This window comes from Strigops habroptila, chromosome 3 (genome assembly GCF_004027225.2).
Source record: "Strigops habroptila isolate Jane chromosome 3, bStrHab1.2.pri, whole genome shotgun sequence".
In the NCBI taxonomy this organism is placed as follows: domain Eukaryota; kingdom Metazoa; phylum Chordata; class Aves; order Psittaciformes; family Psittacidae; genus Strigops; species Strigops habroptila.
Genome location: NC_044279.2, coordinates 64903192 through 64925570, shown reverse-complemented (window position 1 = coordinate 64925570; position 22379 = coordinate 64903192). Strand labels below are relative to the sequence as shown.

At 45.3% G+C, this 22379-nt stretch overlaps 1 protein-coding gene across 8 annotated transcripts in view; it reads left to right on the top strand.

The window, feature by feature from the left end:
* CACNA1C (calcium voltage-gated channel subunit alpha1 C) overlaps positions 1-20981 on the top strand; it is a 440223-nt gene extending 419242 nt beyond the window's left edge. For 2 of the 8 annotated variants that reach the window (XM_030480597.1, XM_030480598.1), the window contains exons 39-48: positions 804-905; positions 2314-2441; positions 3573-3722; positions 4434-4786; positions 6093-6119; positions 7488-7616; positions 8001-8110; positions 10101-10204; positions 12946-13269; positions 13533-20981. In XM_030480597.1, coding sequence (XP_030336457.1) covers positions 804-905; positions 2314-2441; positions 3573-3722; positions 4434-4786; positions 6093-6119; positions 7488-7616; positions 8001-8110; positions 10101-10204; positions 12946-13269; positions 13533-13829 — 1724 coding nt within the window. In that variant the 3' untranslated portion in view covers positions 13830-20981. The remainder of the gene's footprint in view (positions 1-803; positions 906-2313; positions 2442-3572; positions 3723-4433; positions 4787-6092; positions 6120-7487; positions 7617-8000; positions 8111-10100; positions 10205-12945; positions 13270-13532) is intronic. The other 6 variants (XM_030480602.1, XM_030480604.1, XM_030480600.1 and 3 more) reach the window with 4 other exon arrangements.
* Positions 20982-22379: the final 1398 nt, after the last annotated feature.

Genomic DNA, 22379 nt, shown 5'->3' with positions numbered 1-22379 from the left:
CTAGAAGGAAAGGATATAAATCGAACCTGCTTCACTCACTCTCAAAGGGGTAGTGTGGTTTGATTAATGCCTCATTTAGCTCAGAACCCCTTGGAGGAACATGTAAAGTCTAAGTTCAGACTGAGACATGTAAAGACTAAGTTCAGTTACATAAAAGGCTTGTTACAGCCTGTGCTGTTCTTCAGAGAATAAACACAACTATCCTGGGACAGTCCTCTGAGTTGAGTAGTGAAAGCCTTGCACATGCCTGTAGTGCCTTGTCAGAGCATTGTGCACACTCTTCAAGGCAGACTATTTGCACCATGTGAAGAACTTGATATCTGCTGGGAGGCAGGGATTGCAACAGGTAATTCTTGGTAAGTCCTGCAATCAGGCACAGGCCTTCAGACTTCTAGATGCATCTTTAATGCCATTTGTGTTCCCCAAGCTGTAGTTTCCCATCAACTGACCTCTCTTCTCATCATATTCAACCTTCACTGGATCTCAATTAAAAATTCAAGTGTTAGATAAGATTGTTGCTTATTGGGATGAAGTAGCACCATGGTTCTGTTGTTTCTGGCTTTTGCACACTATCACAGTCAGTAACACAGTCACCTTCCTAACCCGAGATGACTATGCATATTTAGGAAGAAGACCTCTTGCTATGAGGGGGTTTTAGCAATGGCGAGGGCATCTCTTTGCCCGAAACTTTGCACTACTGAAAAAGCTCTGGTATTTTCCTCCTAAGATTGCCATGCCAGACATGAAATTGCTCCTCTGCAGGGTCTGCTTAATCCCTGCCTCTGATGATTTTCACCCTGCAGGTAACCTCGAGCAAGCCAACGAAGAGCTGAGAGCAATAATTAAGAAAATCTGGAAGCGCACCAGTATGAAGCTGCTGGACCAGGTGGTGCCCCCCGCAGGTGGTGAGTGCAAGATCTTGTCCCAGTCTCAATCTCTGTCTCTTTCCCCACTGTCCTACTGCACCTCATGATCATCAAGTGGAATGTGGGGGGCAAGCTTTCTTCTACAAGCTGTTACCAGTGTTTCATCAGGCTGAGATCTGTTTCTGCCTGTACTAACATGAATATCTTGTTCTCACTGCTGAGAAATGAGGTTTCTAACTGCATAAATAGGTGTTAGAAAACTTTATTCCTAGATCTTGCCCCAATTTGACCATAGGCAATTGCCCCTCCAGGACATTATCTGGTGCCTGCTGGGGCAGAGAAAACAGGCAGAACAAAGTAGCTCCAGGGATGATGATATGGACTTTATGTGACTGCATTACAGTCAAGAATGCAGCCCCACCTCATAAACCCTGCATATTTAGCAAAGCTACCTTTACTATGGATATAACTCTTTTTAGCCATGTAACTGCATTCTACTGTGATACCTGTCAAAGACTCATGTACCTAGCGACATTCCTCAGCCAGCCTGAACTGGCGTAACAGATTGCTGTGGGTTTCTATGCAAGCATCCCTGGTAGGCTGGAATTTGCAGGCTTCTGGGCAACTCCTTTGCTAGGCTTCTTGGGACCCCAGGTGGATGGGCATCCAGTGTGGCCTTCACTGACTTTCCAGATGGCTGCAGGGGCTATAGCACAAAACAGCATTTGATAGTTAGTTGTAGCCAGATCCTGAATCTTGCTCAGCCTGCTCTGAAGTCAGCAGACCATGTCTTACAACATTTCCAGTGGGTTTGGAGAAGGGAGGAGAGTTACCTGGGTAAAAACTTAATGCACATCAAAATGACAATTTGTATTAAGTGAGGATACAGCAGTGACTGCATTTCTGGGGAGAGGTGACCATTTTGGTTCACTCATGACCATGCTAGGCACAACCAGACAGAATTTCAACACAGAGAATGGCCACATTATGTCTGGAATGGATGGCCAGTCAGATGCTGTTGGTGAGCGCAGACGATGAGTATGTATTACCCCAGGCTATCACAAGACAGAGCAGCATGTATTGACCCAGATGGGAGGCTGCTGCTATAGCAAGATCCTATGTGGTAAACCAGAACCAGAGACTGCAAAGTTAGAGGCCCTTCACCATAAACAACATACATCCAGAGGTACATATCTATAGGGGTTCTCTGCCAGCAGAACCAGTCTATCCAAATGCCACATGCACCTCTCTTCCTGATTACTTACAGCAAACTCTGGCTGTGGAACAATCCCTTCCTTCAGCCCTGCATCCTGATGCCATAAGAAGCAAAGCTGTACTGCGGTACCTAGTGTTTCTGCTGCGAATTGCAAGGCTCACATTAGCAAATACACTGTATAAAATCAGTTTCTTATTTAATTTATTTAATTTTTTTAATACCCCTTTGCAGATGATGAGGTGACTGTTGGGAAGTTCTATGCCACTTTCCTGATTCAGGAATATTTCCGGAAGTTCAAGAAACGTAAAGAACAGGGACTGGTGGGCAAGCCCTCCCAGCGCAACGCGCTCTCCTTACAGGTGACAAGCGGGCACAGAATGGACAGGGGTGGTACAGTAGAGGCATTTGACCCCACTTCCCTCTCAACCACGCTGGGGGGTGCAATGGGCTATCCCCACTGGAAAGGAGCTTGTAGGCCCCTTGAATTACTACATCAGTCCTTTTGGATAAACGTGTATGTACCACCTGCCACATCCCTTAGCTCTGGAGGTGGAAGGCACAAGTGAGATATATCCACAGCTTATCAATCTGCTGGTAATATCTGAAATGTAGGTTCCTTTTAGAGAACTGGTATGAAGTGTCCAGGAGACATTTGCTTGTTACCACATTCATTCTACCCTTTCTGAGGGGAGTTTCTATAACAGGGTCAGGGACAGCATGTTGCCAGGAGGCAAAACTAGTTAAAAAGCGAAAAAGCATACCTGAGTGCCAATGCCATACAACAAATGGGGCATCAGGCTCTAAGACCTGGGATCTGTTCACCACTGTGCTACATGTTCACTGGGTGGACTACCACCCTGAGTGAAAGAATGAGAAAGCCTCATGACTGTACAAGCAAACCCATTTATGTCCCTCAAGGGTACCATAAGGAAGAAGGGTGACTGGAGTTCCAGCAAGCTAAAAACTGCTGTTGCACAGGATCAAATACAGATTGAGGTCTTGGCATACCCACAGCTTACCTTCCTGGATGGACTCCCTGGAATAGATTCCAGTCAGTGAGGGGTTTGAGGACTGTCTAGGTCCAGATGCCAGAAGGTTAGCTATTATATCCATATTTAAGCTGCTGATTTAAAAGAAGACATTTTCAGAGGCACAGAGTCCACAGTTCAGCTGGAACTGTGGCTGCTGTAGGGCTTCTGGTTGTGGATCTGAGAACCCAAAGTTGAAAGCATGCAGACTTGCTTAGTCAAGCCTGTGGATTTATTACTATGTCCTGTTGTGAGGAAGCCAGGGGACTAGCAACAAACATTCCTGGGTTGGATTGCTATGAGTTTCACTCTCTCTAAGCTGGAGATGAAAGAACAGAATTTGTTGGTGTTTTTCTGGGAGCTAGGGATGCTGTATTAAGTAAAAGGGCTTTGCAGTGCTTAGGGAGAAATAGAACTGCTTTTGTCCCTCATAAACCCACTCGGAGATATGAAGCTCTATAGTTTGCTGTTTTGCAGGCTGGTCTGCGAACACTTCACGACATTGGGCCAGAGATCCGACGAGCAATCTCTGGAGACCTGACAGCTGAAGAAGAGCTAGACAAGGCCATGAAAGAAGCTGTTTCTGCTGCCTCTGAAGATGATATCTTCCGGGTAGGTACTCAGCGAGTTTGCAAGCTGAGGCTAGACCAGTAGCTGAGCTCAAAGAGTGCTACATTCTCTTTTATGCACTCTGGTTTTCAGCTAGGCCCTCCTTCTTGTTCTTTAGACCCTATTAGAAAACAGAGTGGGGGACTCAGGGTGCCAGATCCTGAGACCTTTGCACAGTTTTTATCCCATTTTCTTCTCAATGCAAGCTTCCCTCTTAAAACCTAAGTAAAAGCAGAATGAGAATGGCCAGAGTCTGAAGAACACATCAGTTCAGCCATCTTTCAGTCCACAGAGCAGCAGCAAGCACACTTCAGCTTTTTTGTTCACTCCTTCTTTCAGTGGCACAAGTAGCATCCTTCCAAAAAGTACAACAGAACCCAATAACGCTCCTATAGAAGGAGGAAATTTTCTGAGCACATTATCTAAATCTTCTCGTTCTTATTTCATTCCTATTCCTTGTAATTGCCTCTTCTGGTAAAATTTCCTTTTCTTTGCCTCACCTATACTCCTGGCCAGTCCTCTGAAATATCTTAGAAAGCTAAAGCTTTCACAGCTTGTGAGTACCTAGTCTCTCTGGAAAAGAGAGCACTAGTGCCATCACACACACTTTTGTCCTCATGGATTTCTCCTCAACAGCAGGCTAATCAGGAGATACTAGGGCCCTTGCTCATCTTCTCGCTCAAAAAGGGAAAATCCTTCCTTTTTTTCTGATAGAGAGCCGGAGGCTTGTTTGGAAACCATGTCAGCTATTACCAAAGTGATGGCAGGAGTGCGTTCCCACAGACATTCACCACCCAGCGACCTTTGCACATCAATAAGTCTGGCAACAACCAGGGAGATACCGAGTCTCCATCTCATGAGAAGCTGGTGGACTCCACCTTCACTCCCAGCAGCTATTCATCTTCGGGCTCCAATGCCAACATCAACAATGCCAACAACACAGCCCTGTGCCGCTTCCCCAGCCCACCCAGCTACCCCAGCACTGTCAGCACAGTGGAAGGCCATGGGACCCCCTTGTCACCCACCATACGTGTACAGGAGGCTCCTTGGAAACTACCTTCCAAAAGGTAAGCTTCACAGCAGTGAGTGAGTCAAGGGACTGGGTATAGGAACCTGCATGCAGACACCAGAGCACTGCTGCCTAGCTGAAGTCACCCACCAGACATTGCCCAGCCTGCAGCCTGGATTGAGCCTGTGGTTCTCCACTTGTGCCAAAGCCCACCATACAACAGATATGCATCTGTTGACCACTGCACTCTTACTGACTAACACACTTAACTTCTTTGAGATTTATAATGAAAAAAAGCCTTTGTAAGAACCAAAGGGAGCTTTATGTATCCCCCTTTCACCACAGGGAGGTGTTTTATCAACTGGTAACCAAAAGACTGCAGTTCACCTCTTAAGCCCCCAATAGGGAGCTTTGTGGAAGTCAGTGGTTTTTCATTCAGTGGGTCACATCCCTACAGAGGTCACCAAAGGCATCCTGGGAGGGGGAAAGCAAGGTTTTCAGAAGTGCAATACTGTGCAAAGCAAATAAAATCACCTTCTCTGGAAAGCTTTCAAGCTGTTTACACACAGATGACAAGTATGAAAAGGGGTATCATCTTTATCACTAGGGGATATTTTTAACCCTTTCAGTAACAGAGGAAGGAGCTGGAAATTTTTTTCAGTGCATAGAATTGACAATGTCAAAAGGTGGAGAAATGCTGCCCCACCAAAGGGTAGAATAGAAAAGTAAGACGGGAAATTCAGTGGGTGCAGAATAGAGAATAACCAGGGGCTGGAGCACCTCCCGTATGAAGATAGACTAAGAAAGTTTGGGCTGCTTGGCCTGGAAAGGACAAGGCTGTGTGGAGACCTCATAGCAGCCTTGCAGAATCTGAAGGGGGCCTACAAGGATGCTGGGGAGGGACTCTTCATTAGGGACTGTAGTGATAGGACAAGGGGTAACGGGTTCAAACTTAAACAGAGGAAGATCAGGTTAGATATAAGGAAGAAGTTCTTTGCTGTGAGGGTGGTCAGACACTGGAACAGGTTGCCCAGAGAAGATGTGGATCCCACATCCCTGGCAGTGTTCAAGGCCATGTTGGGCAAGACCTTGAGCAACCTGGTCTAGTGGGAGGTGTCCCTGCCCATGGCAGGGGGTTGGAACTAGGTAATCTTAAGGTTGTTTCCAGCCCAGACCATTCTATGGTTCTATGAATTGCCCAAGTAAAGAGTCCAGTATTTTTTCTACTTTGTGCCTTCCTGAGGGAGGCCACAGGAGTTGCACGTAACCATCTGCCCTCCCCCTTGCTGACTTATGCTGATGTAACACTGCTAACATGGTGTTCTTTTCTCTCCCTGCTTCCTTGGGCACCTTCCTTGAATTAGGACGCATTACTACGAAACACTGGGACGGTACGTGTTCTCCCTCATGCCCTAATGCTCTCTGGGTGTAAGATCCATGTTCGTTCCATTGAAAGTCCAAATCTCCCTTAAGGCTGAGTATGACCTCTTGGTTTTGGTGTCAGTAAGGCTGAAAAAGAAGCAATGATCACCATGACATTTCCAGAAAATACTCCCAACTCAGGGCTTTTCTGCCCATGGGCAGGTAGTGATGCATAGTCTGTTCCTAGCTGGTTCCTAGATTTGTGAGGGTTTTAGAGTTTCTAGCTGGGGTCACACATCTAGGCACCCTCTGATCACAGCACAGTGAAGTACACCCTGGCATGTTATTGCAAGAATTCTGTATGGTTTTGGCTAAACACAAACTGTTGTATAGGGGGAGCTGCCTCATACTTATTTTCTCCCCTCTGCACCGTAGCAGTTTTACTTGCCTCCCATCTCAGGAGGAAGATCACTGCAGCACTGTCCTACAAGCTGTTTTATACCATGTGTATGCACATTTCGCCCAATGCTTTTTGCTTAAACCATATGATAAAATAATGTTTCCTATCCAGTGCCTGAAATATGAAAAAAAAAAAACCCTGCCATACTGCTGTCTTCTGCAAATGCTAGTAACAGACTGACATTGGCTCCAATACCTTCATGTCAGTCTCTCAAAGATTCACACTACCTTCAGATTTCAGTTTGCTCCTGAGAAAACACCAACTCAGAAAGAAGTGAAATATGAGGGCCAAGACATAAAACAGAGGGACAAAGAGAAGGCAAGCAGGGAATTAAGGGCTGTCACGCTTAAGGGCTTCAATGGATCCTACTGAATTCAGTAGAAGCACTCGGCAGTTAGTGATGAGAAAAAGGGACCAAACATGGAAAAGACAGCAAGGAACAAGAGGGAGAACAGAAGGCAGAGGGCAGAGATGTGCAGAGAAAGGGATTTCGGAGGCAGAGACCATAAACCACAGAGCTGAGAGGGTTACTGTTAGTGTCTAGGAGGCTTCTCTGAAATTCGTAACCAAGGCTTTTGCAACAAGGGAAAAAGCTGTATTTCCAAGAGCCCATCTCAGGTTTTACCTCAAGTTCAGTGAGGTATATCTTTGAAAATATAGTCAGTGTGATGTTGCACATCTATAGAGTACATGTAGTCACAAATGACAATAATATTTGTCCAGCATTGATTTAAGAAACTCTTCCTCTGAAAGAGGATAGAGCCAAAGGTTGTTGCTTTGTGTTTGTGAACTCTGCAGCTCTGTTCAGTCATTGATTTTTCTATGATAGCTCTTCAACATTATAATAAACTGAGACAGATGGAGCCTGTCATTCTTGTCTTTATAACAGGTTGTCTTTACCATCTCTGTATCTTGACTTGTCTTTTTTGCTCATTAGCTCCAGTTCCAGAGACAGCCAGCTGGCAATTGTTTGCCGAGAGGAAGTGTCTCAGGATGAGACGTATGATGAAAATTTGAATGAAGACATTGAGTACTGTAGTGAACCAAGTCTGCTCTCTACCGAAATGTGAGCTTTGCAGCTTTAGTCAAGGTGTTCGGGTGGTTCTTCAAGTAAGGGGGAGAGGTGGGAAGAGGTGCTGGTTTTCTCCAAAAAATTCATTTTATGGCGTAAGGCTGGAAGACCCAGGGTTTTCCTTCTCTGAATGAGACATCTGGATCTACAGGGCCTCCTCTCATATTCGCTTCTACAATTTAACATTCCCAAATCTCACATTTAGAGCATTCTCTGTCCCATGATCTCTTGTTACTGCTCCTGGACCAGTTACAGCTCGAAGCTGGCTTGCTATTGCATCCATTTGATAGCATGATTTTCCTGGCTTCCCTGCTGGAAAAGGGGTTATTCTGTCCAATATCAGCTGTTTTTCTAGAATCCCTCTGTTCTCCTTTCCAGGCTTGCATACCAAGATGATGAAAACAGACAACTTTCTCCACCAGAAAACAACAAAGGAGAAGACAGCCGGCACTCCCCGAAGAAAGGGTTTCTGTGCTCCTCAGCATTAGGTAACCCCCCAGCATGACATGTGGGCTGTGCTCTTCTCTACCTCAACTGAGTTCTCACATTTTGCTGGAGGAATCCCAGCATGTGTGGGCACTGGTGTTGCTGTTTGGTGCATTTAGCTTGCGAGACCAGGAATCCCACAGTGTGCATATGATCCTGATCATGCACATGATTCCATGACGTTATGCTCAGACAGTAGATGAATCTGTGGTTGTTTGGATGGTCCATGAGATCTGTTTGATTAAGCCTGCCTGTGAATTAGGGGAGTTTATTAGAGCACTGTAGACTCTCCTAACAGTCACCAAGGAGTCACCGAATAGGCTAGCCTTGAGTATACGGTGTTCTGTTCTGTGTGTATTCGGAGGGAGAAAGGGTAGGTTGTCTCTTTTTTTCTGCTACAATGAATAGAGTCAATTTCAGATTAAGTTAATACAAATTTGCTTTCTGCTCTAATTGTACCTGGATATTTTCAAGTGCTTGGGTGTGCAAGCTATGCTCGGGTGAAATCCATGAGTCACAGGATTTTATGGAAGTATCAGGACAAATGTGAGAGCCTTAAAGAAAATGAGCTCTTTAATGTAGAATATTTTTCAGCCTTTTTCCTGAATACTCATGTGGAGAAAAAGAACATTTGGGGAAGAAAGTAAAAAGAATCCTGTATATAAAATATATTCTTACAAAATAACAGTGACAGACTAGGTAGCGTAATGTTTAAAGTGAGGCTACTGAGTCTTCACTCAGATCCTTCAGGGTGCTTGTACAATGGAGTATTTTAAAAGCATTTACTTTATTTCAAAGCTTAAAATATTAGGCTATGACAATTCCTATATCTATCTGTATGGCCAAATTTGCAGTCAGTTCTTGATACAGTGCTTCATTAACTATGTTCTAGTGAATATTTATACAGTGGTGTCATACTCATTTTACTAGTGTGGGGTTTTTTTTCTCTAGAAAGAGGAAAAATTTTTTTCTGTGTTGTAGTATTCATTCTCTGGGTTATAACACGTTTCCCTCAACCCCTAGAGGGCCTTTTCTCAACAAATCAATATTATAGGTATTTACTTTTTTCAGAATTCTGATTTTCTTTCTTTCTTCAGAAAAATGTCAACAGGATCAAGAAGTCCACAAAATATTTTAGTACACCATGCAGCTCAATCTTTAACACCGGGTTTATTTGCCGTTCTTCAGAAGTAAAGCCTATGCACTTGTTCACAAACATAGTTTACAGTACTTTTAAATTCCCACATAGGGACTACCTTTCTCACATTTACAGAAGTAAAGATCAATTTTATAGCAAGTAAACAACGTGACTGTTTCAATAGTTCCCCCTAAAATATCTTTTTTTTTTTTCCAAGAGAAAAAAACCTTTTTTCTCATCCCTTCTTTCCAAATTTTGAAAATGCTTCACGTCTGTATAAGCAGCCTTCCATTCACCAGTGAACTCAACCACTGATTAATTCACTCCACTTGACCTTGCTATAGACACAGCCTCATAAGCTGTGGTATGTCTGGCAGCTAAGGGACACAGATCACATGCAAGCAGGAGGTCAATGTCACTTGAGCAGCCTGACGTCCCCTCGTGCATGTTATGTATAGCCAGGCACAGCACCAGAGCCTCAGCTGCCATCCTCAGTCCCGCTGAGGGCTTTACCTGAATCAGGGTTCTGAGAACACTTCCACTGCTTAGGAGCAAAATCAGCTGCATGGTATCTACTAGGACAGTGTTTCAGAAGGGAAAAATACAAATCATCATCCAGAATTTTATCTTGCAGCTTGTTTGGGAGGTGGTGCTGGCTAGTCCATGATGCTTGACTGCTTTTTGTGAATACAAACGCTTTGGAAGGGGCAAAGTATTGAGGGAAAGTGGACACGGAGTAAAATGTATATGACTTTGCTGCATCTCCAGTGAGACTACACTAAAAGAAATTGAAAACAGATTTCCTGTAGTGTATTATGAGTGATGGATACAGTTGTGTGCAATTTCTGTTTCAGGTCGAAGAGCATCTTTTCACTTAGAGTGTCTGAAAAGACAGAAAAACCAGGGCGTAGATGTCTCGCAGAAGACAGTTCTGCCCTTGCATCTGGTACATCATCAGGTAAGCATTAATAACCATAAAGGGCCCAACAATTCAACTGAGACCCTACCATCTGCAGTGCCACCTCCTTTAATCCCAACCAACCTTTTAAAAAACATTTGGGATAGTCTCTCACCCTTATCAAATGTCCAATTTTTAGAAATCATATTTGCCATCATGCTTATTCCTGCTTTCAGGACTTTCATCATTCCTAGAAGAATGCTACAGGAACATGTCCTTTGTAAGGCAGCAGACTTACCATTTTCTGATGCCCATGAAAGAGTAAAATAAAAAACTACTTAAAAGATAAAAATATCTACCCAAATTGCACATTGCAGTGCAATTACACTGCTTTTGATGGTAGTATGCATATGAATAAAATATACAGGGTCTACTTTAATATTAAAGGAAACTAGTAACTGTAATTAATAATTTTAAAACATAAACTGACTACATTACATCTTGAGCCCTTTGCAAGTACATTCAGCAGCCTAGCAAATGTAAGCCAGCTGTCGTAGTCCAGAGTAGACTTCTGTCTTTTAGTTTAACGATGCCACTTTTTGTCAACATAGAAGAAATGAGTACAGATGGTAGTGCCAGCCTTGCAAGTGTGGCATCCTGCTCTGCGTAGTTCCTGGGGCAGGGCAGAACAATCTTGCCACCTCCTTAGGCTACCTCAGGGGCAGAAAATGCCAGACAGCAGCAGTGGGAGGAGGGAGAAGTCAGAGCAGATGAGTGAGAGATGAGAATGCTTGAGGCTCGCTGGCTTTTCTTATCTCTGCTCCCAGCTAGTTATCCTTTAAGGATCGAGCTCCAGAAAGCAGTGCTCTGCAGAGAGTTACAGCCATGGCAGGGACAAGCCGAAAATGCACTGGGGCAGGGAGAAGTGGGCAGGAAACAGCTTCCCACGTTCCCCACAGCAGCAACAGCCCTCCTGAGACTTGCTGCCCTCCCATGGCAGGCCAGACAAAGGGGACACATGCCTCCCACCCTCACAGCCCACCAGCTGGCAGCATCACCTCCCTCCAACCTGTATGAAGAGGATGGAGCTACTTCAGCCTTACTCATTCCACCATGCAGCTCCAAACTGAAAGGGATGAGGCTTTACACATCCCAGTGTCACTCAGCCATGCTGAAGGGTTCCCCTAAAATAATCATCTGACCTCCAACTGACAACACTCAGCAGTGTTCATATTGTTACAAAAATGTTAGCTCCAGCAGTGCTTAAAATAAGAACATACGGTGTAAAGGTTGTCTCTGCTAAGCACAACAGATTCAGTTGCTGTGAATGCTTGAAGGGGTATTCTCACAAAATACTCACACATCATGATATGTAAATATATGCAGATGAAGCTCAGAGCAATCCCTAATAGCTTCCTTCAACTTCCTCAGAACCTTATATTTTGGCCAAAACACCTTGTATATGTTTCAGCCAATATACTGAAAAACTGGTTTAGTTGTCCTGCCTGACAGATCTATGGCTCTCCTTGAAGCCCTGGCAGTTTAAGGGATGTGCTGAGGCCTGCTCAGCATGACTTATACAGAATCATTTTTAAAGGCTTTCTTCCTCAATGAATTCTGGTAGGTGTCTAATTCCTGAGAAATTCGGTGAACCTTGCACATGACAATTCTTTTGTTCATCTGTCACTGAAACCATCAGCGTAGCATGGTTATCAGTTCCCAAGGATTTCAGTGGCAGATGGACTGAGCCTTACTTACCTTCAGCTATCTTCAAGTCAGCTCTCTAATTTAAACTGGTCAGTTCAGTCCCACTGTGCTCAACAAAGAGCATCTCCAAAGGGCAAGTGCAAGTCTTGTCTAAGTCTCATCCTTCACATAGCATTTTCAGGCAGGTATCAAAAAGAAGCAGGAGGCTTGCTGGTGTCTCTCTGCACAGTTAACTTAGGCTAAACATATAGCCTTCAGACAGCTGCAGCTGGGTGAGCCAACCAAGGATCCTCTGCAACACAATCCACATGCTTTTGTATTTCCTGTGAATAGATTTATTTGCTTATACTAGGCATCAGTGAGCTTTGTGAGAAGACCTTATGATTCTGATGGCATTCCTTAGGGAACAAGGCAGCAGTCACATGAATAAGGCATCAGATCAGCCCTGTGCAACAACAGGCTTCTTGAGAAATTGTTATAAAAGGAGTCAGGATGACTCAGAGGTTGCGTATATGATTACAGGAAGGACTGGATGACTCGAAGTATAATCATCAGCTATTGATCCTCCCACCAACAGCAGATGCCTTAAAATCCAGTGGTGGATTTTTCAGTTATTGCCAACTGCAGACACATCTAAAATTCACATCTGGTACTGTTCAGGTTCCACAGTAGACACTTAACAGAAAACACAGCAATTGGCAGTAAAAGCTAGCAGTATGGGTGGTGGCAGTGGTGGGAAAATGAATTGCTGTCTCACCCACTGGAGAAGAGGTGGTGTTTCTGGCAAGGCTGTGGGGAGCAGGGCTACATCCGTCCTGTCAGTGCAGTGGCTCCAAGGCTGAAGAACTGCAGTTGTGAATGTTTTCAATCTGGTCCTCAGCACTAGTGCAAGATACGCTGTTTAAAGGAAAGCTTGCACTTTCCTTTAAACACAGCAAACATCCAAACCATTGCAGGAGCTGGCAGCTCTTTTCACGAGCCTTGAGACCATCCAGGCCTTTCTTGGGTAGTTTCTGCAGAACTTCCAGAATGAGGGTTCCGGCCCTGCTGCTAAGAGCAAGCTCTCACTTGTCTTGTTCCTCCTCTGTCCACAGGCATTAGCAGTGGCTGGCCTGAGTCCCCTACTCCAGCGAAGCCATTCTCCTACAATGTTCTCTCGGCTGTGTGCGACACCTCCTGCTACACCCTGCAACCGTGGCTGGCCGCAACAGACCATCCCGACTCTGCGCCTGGACGGGGCAGAGTCCAGCGAGAAGCTCAACAGCAGCTTCCCATCAGTACACTGCGGCTCTCGGTATCCTGACAACACCGGCTGCAGCAGCCCGAGGAGAGCCAGGCCAGTCTCCCTCACCGTCCCCAGCCAGACCGGAGGGAGCAGCAGGCAGTTTCATGGCAGCGCTGGCAGCCTGGTTGAAGCGGTAAGACTGCAGAGTCAACCAGGACATGAGCAGTGTCAAGGCCAACTAGAAACACAGCACTCACAAGAGCAGGGCAACAGATATGTTGCTGCCCACAATGCCAAGCATAGGAGAGCACATACAAGCAGGGGTTAGCAGTGTGAATGGGAGGAGAAGGACCACTGGGGAAAATACAGTGGTAAAGGGGGTTACGTTAGAGGTGTGGCAGGGTTGAGGATGCAGAATTCTAACTTATGTCTTTGGTTCCCTACCTGCTTTTGAAGGTCTTGATTTCGGAAGGACTGATGCAGTTTGCTCAAGATCCAAAGTTCATTGAGGTCACAACCCAGGAGCTCGCAGACGCCTGTGACATGACGATAGAAGAGATGGAAAATGCAGCAGACAACATTCTCAATGGTAACAGCAAGCAGAGCCCCAATGGCAACCTCTTGCCTTTTGTTAACTGCAGGGACCCAGGGCAGGACAGTGCAGGAGAGGAAGAGGAAGAGGTGCAGAACCCGGATTGTAGAATAAGTCAGGAGGAGCTCAAGGACAGCAGGATTTATATCAGCAGCCTGTAGTTGCCAGGGCTGGAAGCGATGCTGGTTTTTTATTTGTTTCAATGTTCCTAATGGGTTTGTTTCAGAAGTGCCTCACTGTTCTCGTGACCTGGAGTAACCGGAACAGCGTTCTTCATTCATTTCTGTTGGGACGAGTCGCAGAGTTGGGTGGTGTAAGAAAGCTTTTCAGGAGCGGATATAACCCCAGCATGAGTCCATGAAGGAAGAGTGAGGAGGAGGAGGAAGAGGAGGAGAGCCAGCTCCCTCTTTTTTTCAGTCCCTGCACAAGGAACAGCTGCCTCCCAAGCGCATAGGGGAACCTCAGCTTCCTGTGGATGGCCCTAGCCAAAAGGACCCTGCTTCAAACGGGTGTCTTTCAACTTTGCTTGTAAAAATCATTTTGCACATATTCTGTATGAGCCTCACCGTCTCCATAAAGCCAAGGCCCTTTGATTCGGAAGGAGAGGAGGACTTCTTCTGCTGTGGATTCCCGTACCGCGAAGTGAAGGAGGAAGCAGAAGAAGCCCAAGGGGCAGGTGGCAGCGCTGCCCAACCCTGCTAAGACTCCCAGGCGGCGGAATCTGCCAACCAATCCAAGCTCAGGCAGCCACTCCGGCCAACCAATCAGAGCTCGAGCAGTCACTTGCCAGCCAATCTGAGCTCAGGCAGTCTCTTGCCGACCAATCAGAGCTCTGACAGCCAGCCGTGCCAGCCAGTGGGAGAGCGGGGAGCAGGCTCTGCGGCGGGGCTGAGCCGACCTGCCCCGCACTTGCTGAGGTGGTGGTGGTGGGCTTGTGTAGATCTCTCCTTGTTTTGCAGTTTGATATTTTCTTGAAAGCATGTTGCAGTTTTTATTTTGACTATTTTATTTGAATTTTTTTGGAGGGAGAAGGGAGTGTTTACAAGGTTTTGTAATCACCTTACCTTTTTGTTTTGGTTTATTTTCACCTTTGCAAATGTTAAATTGGTTTGATCATGTTGCATTATTTAAACTGGGGTTTTTTTCTCCATTGAAATTTGGTAGAAGTATAATGATAGACAAGTTTTACCAACCATTATGTACACCAAGAATTTGTAATTTTATTTGCTAGTAATTGAAACCTCCTTTTTTTGTTGTTGTTTTATAATTTAAAGATAGTAGGCAATGCACTTGATATAGTCTTGCACATTTGAGTGATTGATTTGGGTTCTTCTTAGTGCTAAGTATATCTGTGAGTGTGGGAGCAATACAGAGCGAGTGTGCGTGCGCGCGTGCGTGTGTGTGTAAGTGCATGCAGTTCTCCACATCCTGGTTTGAGCTGCAGGAGATCTGTATCTGGGGCCATTTGAATGCAAAAACAAACCACTGTCTCTGCTTTTGAAAGGGGAATCAGTAACTTTGCATTTTCTGTTCCACAAGATATGCAAAAACAATGCAATAATATTAATTTTAAAATACAATTGTAAGTTGTGTTGGCATTAAAACTGTATAGAAAACAAAAATTGGGGGGGGTGGGTGGGGGAGCAAACAAAAAAACAAACCAGAAGGCGTTACGCTTCGATATATTCCGTGTGATGTTTTATTGCATTGATAATGTTTCTGTTGAAGAAACCGTTATACTTGAATTCAGGTCAGTTTCAGTATTTTTCAAATATTTTTTTAAAAATGAATTGCAGTTGTGCCAAGCAAAGATAATGAATTGAATTAAGTTTGTTTAAGAAAAAAAAAGAAAAAAAAAGAATCACTTCTTGTATATTTTGCTGCATGTCAAGTGAATCATTTCGTATTTGGAATGTGCCAAGCTTTACCTTTGAACTTTTAAGTGCTTTTCTACGTGTGGTTGGGGAAAGGGGTACTATTTTTTTTCTTTTTTTTAATTTGTACAATGAACAAAGTGTACCTGGTGTAAGTAACTATTCTGCAATCCACTGACAGGTTGAACGTTACTGATTTTGCATATCTTGTGTTCATTTTCCTTCTTCCTCGCTCCCTCTAAACATGCACGATGACTTTATTGGTAGAGAATCTTTCTTCCCGAGACTGGGACATTTTATTCAGGCTTTGTTCTTCTTCCTTTTGCTCAGTTTCTCTAAAGGTCTTGTTCCACTCGAGGGTGGCAAGAGCCCCAAGCCCGTTTGGTAGATCCATCCTACGTAATCAGCTGGCACCAGCAATTCAAGGAGTGGGGAGGAAAAATCTGCTTTCAAATTTCTTTTATTAAATAGCTAACCCTGATCGATTATAGCAGGATCCTGGGATAAGCAAATGCAAGAGGCAGAATCGTTAGCAAAGTAAAGTTATCTAACTCTGGTCTGGGCTCAAAGCAGAGGTTAAGTGAGGGAGAGAGCTCTGGATCATTGCTTAGGAGAATTGCTGCACTCTGGCCAAGATGCAGATGTGAAGTGATTTTTTTTGTGTTCCCATGCACGGTCTCATCCCTCTTCCCAGACTTCAGTGGATGGGTCAGATTCTAAGTCACAAAACATCCGAGAGCACAGCATGTCCCAGCCATATTTCCCTACTAAGTGAGTGTGGATGTCTCTTGACTTTCCTCACACCGACCCTTGATCCTAACTCATGAAAGAGGCTGAAAAAACAGGCAGGTACCGTTAGATTTTATGCAACTGATTTTTGTTTAGTCTGCTGCTGTTTTTTCTCCCTTCTCAAGATGGTTCACAAACTTGCAGATCAGTGCTAAGAGGCATGATCTGACTCAGAGCTAAACTTTCATTCAAATCTTGAGCTTCTGCAGATGTCTGAGAACATCATTTATTGCATATGTTGATTACATTATTTTTGTTATGCCCTTGTTTTTCTTCTTGATTCTTCTTTTATCTCTGATAAAACAGAAATAGCAAAGGGTATTTTTGACAGAGCACTTCTTTCAGTGTCATTTTGAACCGGCCAGTAGCAGCTCAAGATACCTTGAGAAAAAACCACCAAATTCTTTTAAAGTAGAGAAATATGAATCCATTTATACAACTATGTGGCATCAAAGTCCTAATTCAAGACTTCCCTGGAGAAAGCAACCGGCTGATGTCAGTCAGTCTCATCCTTTCCATCCTTCGTGCCTGTATTGAGATGGGCACACAAGCGCGTCTCCCTTTCAGAGTTTGCTGTTGCTAGTGCCGATGTGCTCCAAAGCTATTTGAAAGGAAATAGTGCTGTGCCTGGCTGTTTCTGAAAATGAAATCTGGGTAAGGGCTCCCTATCTCACTTTCTTCCACTAGAAAGTCCATCTGACCCTCCCAGTGGGAGACGGTGGTGTTCTCTGCTCCCAAGAAACAAAGTACGGATCTAAATTAGTGGTGGCAATGGGCTTGTTTGGATGCTTGACAGCCCCATCAGCTTTTAGGCTTTTTCTTGATAGGAAGGAACATGGTGGAAAGGATTATGCCCCACACATTCCCAGTGAAAGCTGCAGCTGCCTCAGGGGTCGGAGCCTGCCATGGCCAGGGGAAACCCCGCTCTCTGCTGGAAGACCCCTGACTTAGGTCCTGCAGAGTGGAAAACACATGGCTAGAGAATGCAGATGACTGCTGCAGTTTGAGGGGCAGATGTTAAATTTAGTAATTGCTGGTGCCGGCTGTACAAATTCCTCTTTCTGGGGAGGGCAGCACTTTTTATTTATTTTTTCATTTGAGGTACTTCCAGTGTGCACACTGTGACAGGCCTGAGCACAGAGCTACTGCCTCCTTCAGGTGCGGGAGAGTCCAGGGGATGGTGGGAAGGCAGGGGCAGATTTAGTTCCTGGAATGTCCTTCTTTCCCTGTGTGTGGGAGTGGATGGTGGGTACGATCACTGTGCTGTGGATGGAAGCTTTGAAGGAACTGGTGGCTGAGGAGTGGCATGGAAGGAAAGAATGGGGAAAACGATCTGCTGTTTGCCACTGAGCATCTCTGACTTGCAAGAGTACGCTGCAGACTAAAGACGTTTCTTATAAAACAACAAACCTCCTCCTTGTATCACTCCTGCTCGTTGTTCCTGGCAGTACTGGGCCAGCCACACCGGGTGCATTTCTTTTTTTCCTCCTTATTTCTGTGTGGCTGACATGACGGGGAAGAAAGTGAAACTCATGATCCAGAGCTGGAGTTTCATTGTCCACAGACCTTTTCTGCATCACCTGCCTCTTCAGCTGGACATGTGAACGATGATGGTGTAGATGCTGCTGCTACTGCAGGGGTCCCGCCTGTTTTATTACCCTGCTCACCACACCCCAGCACGGAGGGACAGCCAGAGAGGCGCCATGTACAGAATCACATCTATTTCTGCTTTGTTTTCTGACTCAGAACCCTGCCCCTGATGACTATGACAACGACAACAACAACAAAAAAAGGGCAAATGCATTTTTTACATTTCTTGATAATTTCCAAAGCAATGTATCATTGCTTTCTTTAGACTGACGCCAATATAACAGTTGTATGGGTCTCAGCCAGGCTCCTGTGTCTTTTCTGCCTGATAGTTTCAGATTGCTGTATGAAATGTATGCGCGTTTGCACACAGACACAATCGTAAAAGGTGACGGCACCGCAAGCCCGTGGGGTTGTCACCTGTGTCAGAGATGAAGTTGGAGGCCTTGCTTCATATGCATGGATGAGAACCCCAACCTGTTGGTCCGGTGAGCTGAAGTGAAGCAGCCCTACTGAGACAGAACTGAGTATCCTAAGATATATGCACGGTCCTGTTGTGACTGTCCCCATGGCAGGGTGGGGTGGGGGACCGGAACACTGAATGACGAATTTGGAGCACAATAAAGTTGATAAAATAAGTAGAATCCAGTTGGGGTCTGCTGGTAGTGGTGAGGTTTTATCTGTTTCCATAATGAAAACTGCAGTGCATATAAAGAAAATATTCCAGGCTGTCAGAAGCCCCAGTTCCCATCTTGCTAACACGAGGCTGGAGGGCACGAGGATGCAACAAAAGTGGAAAACAGAACTGGGCCCAGAAAAGTTTTATTATATCTTTTCTCTGTTTATTTTCTTCTCCAAAGAAGTCTAAGAAATATAAATTCCAATATATGCATAGGGTTTCTTTTTTTCTTCTTTTTAAATGTTGCAAAGTTTTCAAAGTTTTATCCTGGGTTAGCAAGCCCAGAGATCCAGAAGATTTCCAATGGGATCTCAGTCTGTGGAGCTTTGCTCTCTGTTGCTGTTTTGTTTCTGTACAGCTGAATCCGCTATGGCCTTGCTGCTAAGCACCCTGAGATGGGGCAGGCGAGGGCAGAAGCACAGCCAAGAGAGAGATGTCCTGTACTGCACTGCAGACAGACTGGGCTCCAACTGCTTTCGGAGAAGTCAGTAGCATCACACTGGAATGGAAAAAAAACCCAACTTCTTCTGATATAAACTTTAGTGTTCTAGTTAAATCCTCCATTCTTCCCCTGGCCCTTACGAGGGGCTTTACTTAAGTGTTAACACTTGAGCATAAAAAACAGGCCTTCTTTAGGGGCACAGGGCTCAGCTCAGTTGCCTAAATGTGGGCATATGCTACCACTTGAGATCCCCTACAGCACTCTCTCTGGCTTGCAGCAGCTGGTCCAGAAAGGCATGTCTCTTCCCCACGGCTAGTACTACAGCTACTGGTCCCACCTGGATGGCAGAGATCTCAGGTGGCAGGAGACAATTAGGCAACTTAATCAAGGCCCTTTCTAAAGGGCTAATGGAGAGGAGCAGTACCAATGACTGATGTAACAAGGGAATCTTCATTACCATTACCAAGGGCTTAGTTAGGCACAACTGGGAGCTGGTCTCCACACTCCCATGCAGTTGTTTTCCTACCCCACCTCATGCAGACAGCCTCCACTCCTACAGCCTGAAGTTCACGGCGCTCTGCCCGGCCTTTACGTCAGGCCAGGGTTAGCGGCTGCATCCCAGACCCAGTGGAGCAGGAGCAAGCCCAGGCGAGAGCAGGCAACACTCCACCCAACAACAGGTTTTTTTCTGTCAGTGTTCAAACAGCCCCTTTCCAAAGCATTTTCCTATTCAAGACAGATACGCAAACTCAGACACCATTCAGCAGACTCGTTATTTGGACGATTAGATACCTGCGTTTTCTTGTTGCATTTTGCCCAGCAAGGCAAAATGCAAGTTCCTTCCCAACAGGCTGTAATGCTGTCAGTATTTTAAGCATCTGAAGCCAGCCTGCTCCCATCTCAAGCACCTAGCTAGACTGGCAGCCAATACTATCTAAACATCATCAACTTTATGATTGCTCATAGAAGTGATTGTTTCAGGCTTATTCAGCCTTGACAGTTTGAATGTGGGAAGGTTTCAGAGGAGGATCGAGATTGTAAATATCTCTTTGACAAACATTGCTGCATCACACACAAAAATAAAAGGGGGAGATTCTTTTAAAACTGCCTTAAAAATCAATTCTGAATGATGAAATCTCCCTCCAAACAATTGCCGCTTGGTAGAGCAGGGGATAAGTCGCTTTGGGTGAATTCTGGCAAGAAGTGGTTGGCATCTAGTCCAGTTTCAGGGGTGAAAGGTTTTGGGAGCTGATCTCACACTCAGTCTGAACTCACATCAGCGCCAGTGACTGAGCACTGCAGGATCAAAACTACGTAAGATCTGGGGGGCACCTCTATCTGGCCTGCAGCTGCATGGTTTGGGCCTGGCCCGGCAAGGTACTGCATAACTGTGTTTCCCGGTGACTTCAGGGAAGATGGGGTTCCTCAGCACCTCTTAAGTTCAGGCCCTGGAGCACCATTTCCTGCTCTGATCATCAGCTATAAATGTTGATAAATATAAGTGTTTTGCCTTCATTTGAATTGCCCAGAGCTGTAAAATGACCTCTCTCAAGTATAAATCAGTCCAGACATAAACCTCCTCTCCCACTCTTCCCTACACTCCCCGCCCACCCTCTCTTGCACCTCCACCCAAGCCCTTCCCCATCTCAATTCTTTACCTCCTTCCACAATTTTATATCTAGTTTTCATGAACTCACAGAAATGCTTTTGTAAATAATGCTGTACAGTTTGTAACCGTCATGTAAGCCTGTCATCAGTGCCAGAGTCCGTCTTGCCCTCTCGCACGTTTTAAAATCAACAGAGGAAAGTTAGAGTGAATGGCCCGCCAGCGAGCTATAGGGTCATCTCTGTGTGGGACAAATGTATATTCCTGTAAGATTGCATTTTTATCTAATGAATGATGTTATTTTAAAATTGCTAATAAATTTCTAAACAATGTCCAGATTTGTTTAATATTGTAAATGTTATCAGAACTCCTTTGACATTGACATTGCTCCCTTCTCTCAGCAGCAGCTGAACAAGGCAGCTTCCTGCAGCCCCTTACTTCCCACCAGCAGTCCTGCTGCTGTTGGTGGGTATTAAAGAGGCCGCAGAACTGTCTTGGACAGTTACAGCCTGCGCTGTCAAACAGTAACTTAGGAAATCCAGCCGCTCTCTGTACTGTTGTCACTACAGCAATTCTGCTGTGTCATGATTGCCAAAGTGTGACTCGTGCATAACCACACACTTCACATTTTCTCCACAGGATTCTTTTTTACCAATCATATGCAACAAAAAATGAATGCCCGCAGCCTAAATACAGCATAATCAGTACATACATAAGCCATGAAGCTAATGGGACGCTAATAAGTAGCATACCACACATTTACTTCCTGATTGAACAAATTTGTTCTACCAGGGTTATCATGCAATCCCGCTGCAATGCCAGCTGAGCAGTGTATTTCCTGTAGCAGCACTATAAACCATAGTGCACTTAGTCCAAGTGCGTTGGTGTAAGATTGAGCAAAATAACATCTTAAGAAAACAGAGTGTTTTTCTTCAATTATGTGTGTATATATATACATATATTTTCCCTGACTTGCATGCAAGCGTGAGGACTGCAGGCTTTGCTGAAACTGTTAACGGTGCCACAAAATGGTAAAACCCAGGAGGTGATTAAGACCTGTGGATGTCATCAGCATGAGGTGTCGGAATGGCAGAGCAAGCACCAGAAACCTCGTTATCTCCAGGCTCGGACCAGCCCTCAGTTAGACAGTTGCCACCGCAAAACCACACAAAACCGCTGTGCTGTGTCAGTTGAAGCCCGGCAAATGGTTCAGCTTTGCTGGAAAGCTCACCGAGCTGGAAACGCAGCCGAGCTCCCTGGGGCCGGGCTACAGCTTTGTGTGAAAACCACGGCCAGTAACGGGTGAAAGCCGGCTGTGGGTGTGCTGCGGTGTGAAGGATGGTGTGAAACCCTGAGTGAAACCTGTGAGGCAGCTGAAACGCCGTGAGCATCAGGGACGAGTAAAAGGTTTGCACAGCCCTCGGTGAACTGAGTGCATTTAGAATAGTCCCACGACAGGAAAAGTACAACATACACCTATAATGCTTGTTACTGGGTAGTTGCAGACCGCTGCTGATGCTTTGTCATGCTTACAGTATTTATGTGGAAGCGTGCACCGGGGAGGATGAGCAGACAGACCTCGCAAACCCCTCCGTTTACTCGTGAAAACGAAGAACTAAGACCAACCCCGGGTAAAACCCGGTTCGTCTCTTTGGCCCCGACCTCTGCCCTCAGGGCGCTCTCCAGCGGGGCTCACGGCAACCCGAAGCAGGGCGCGGAAATCGCCGCTGCCTG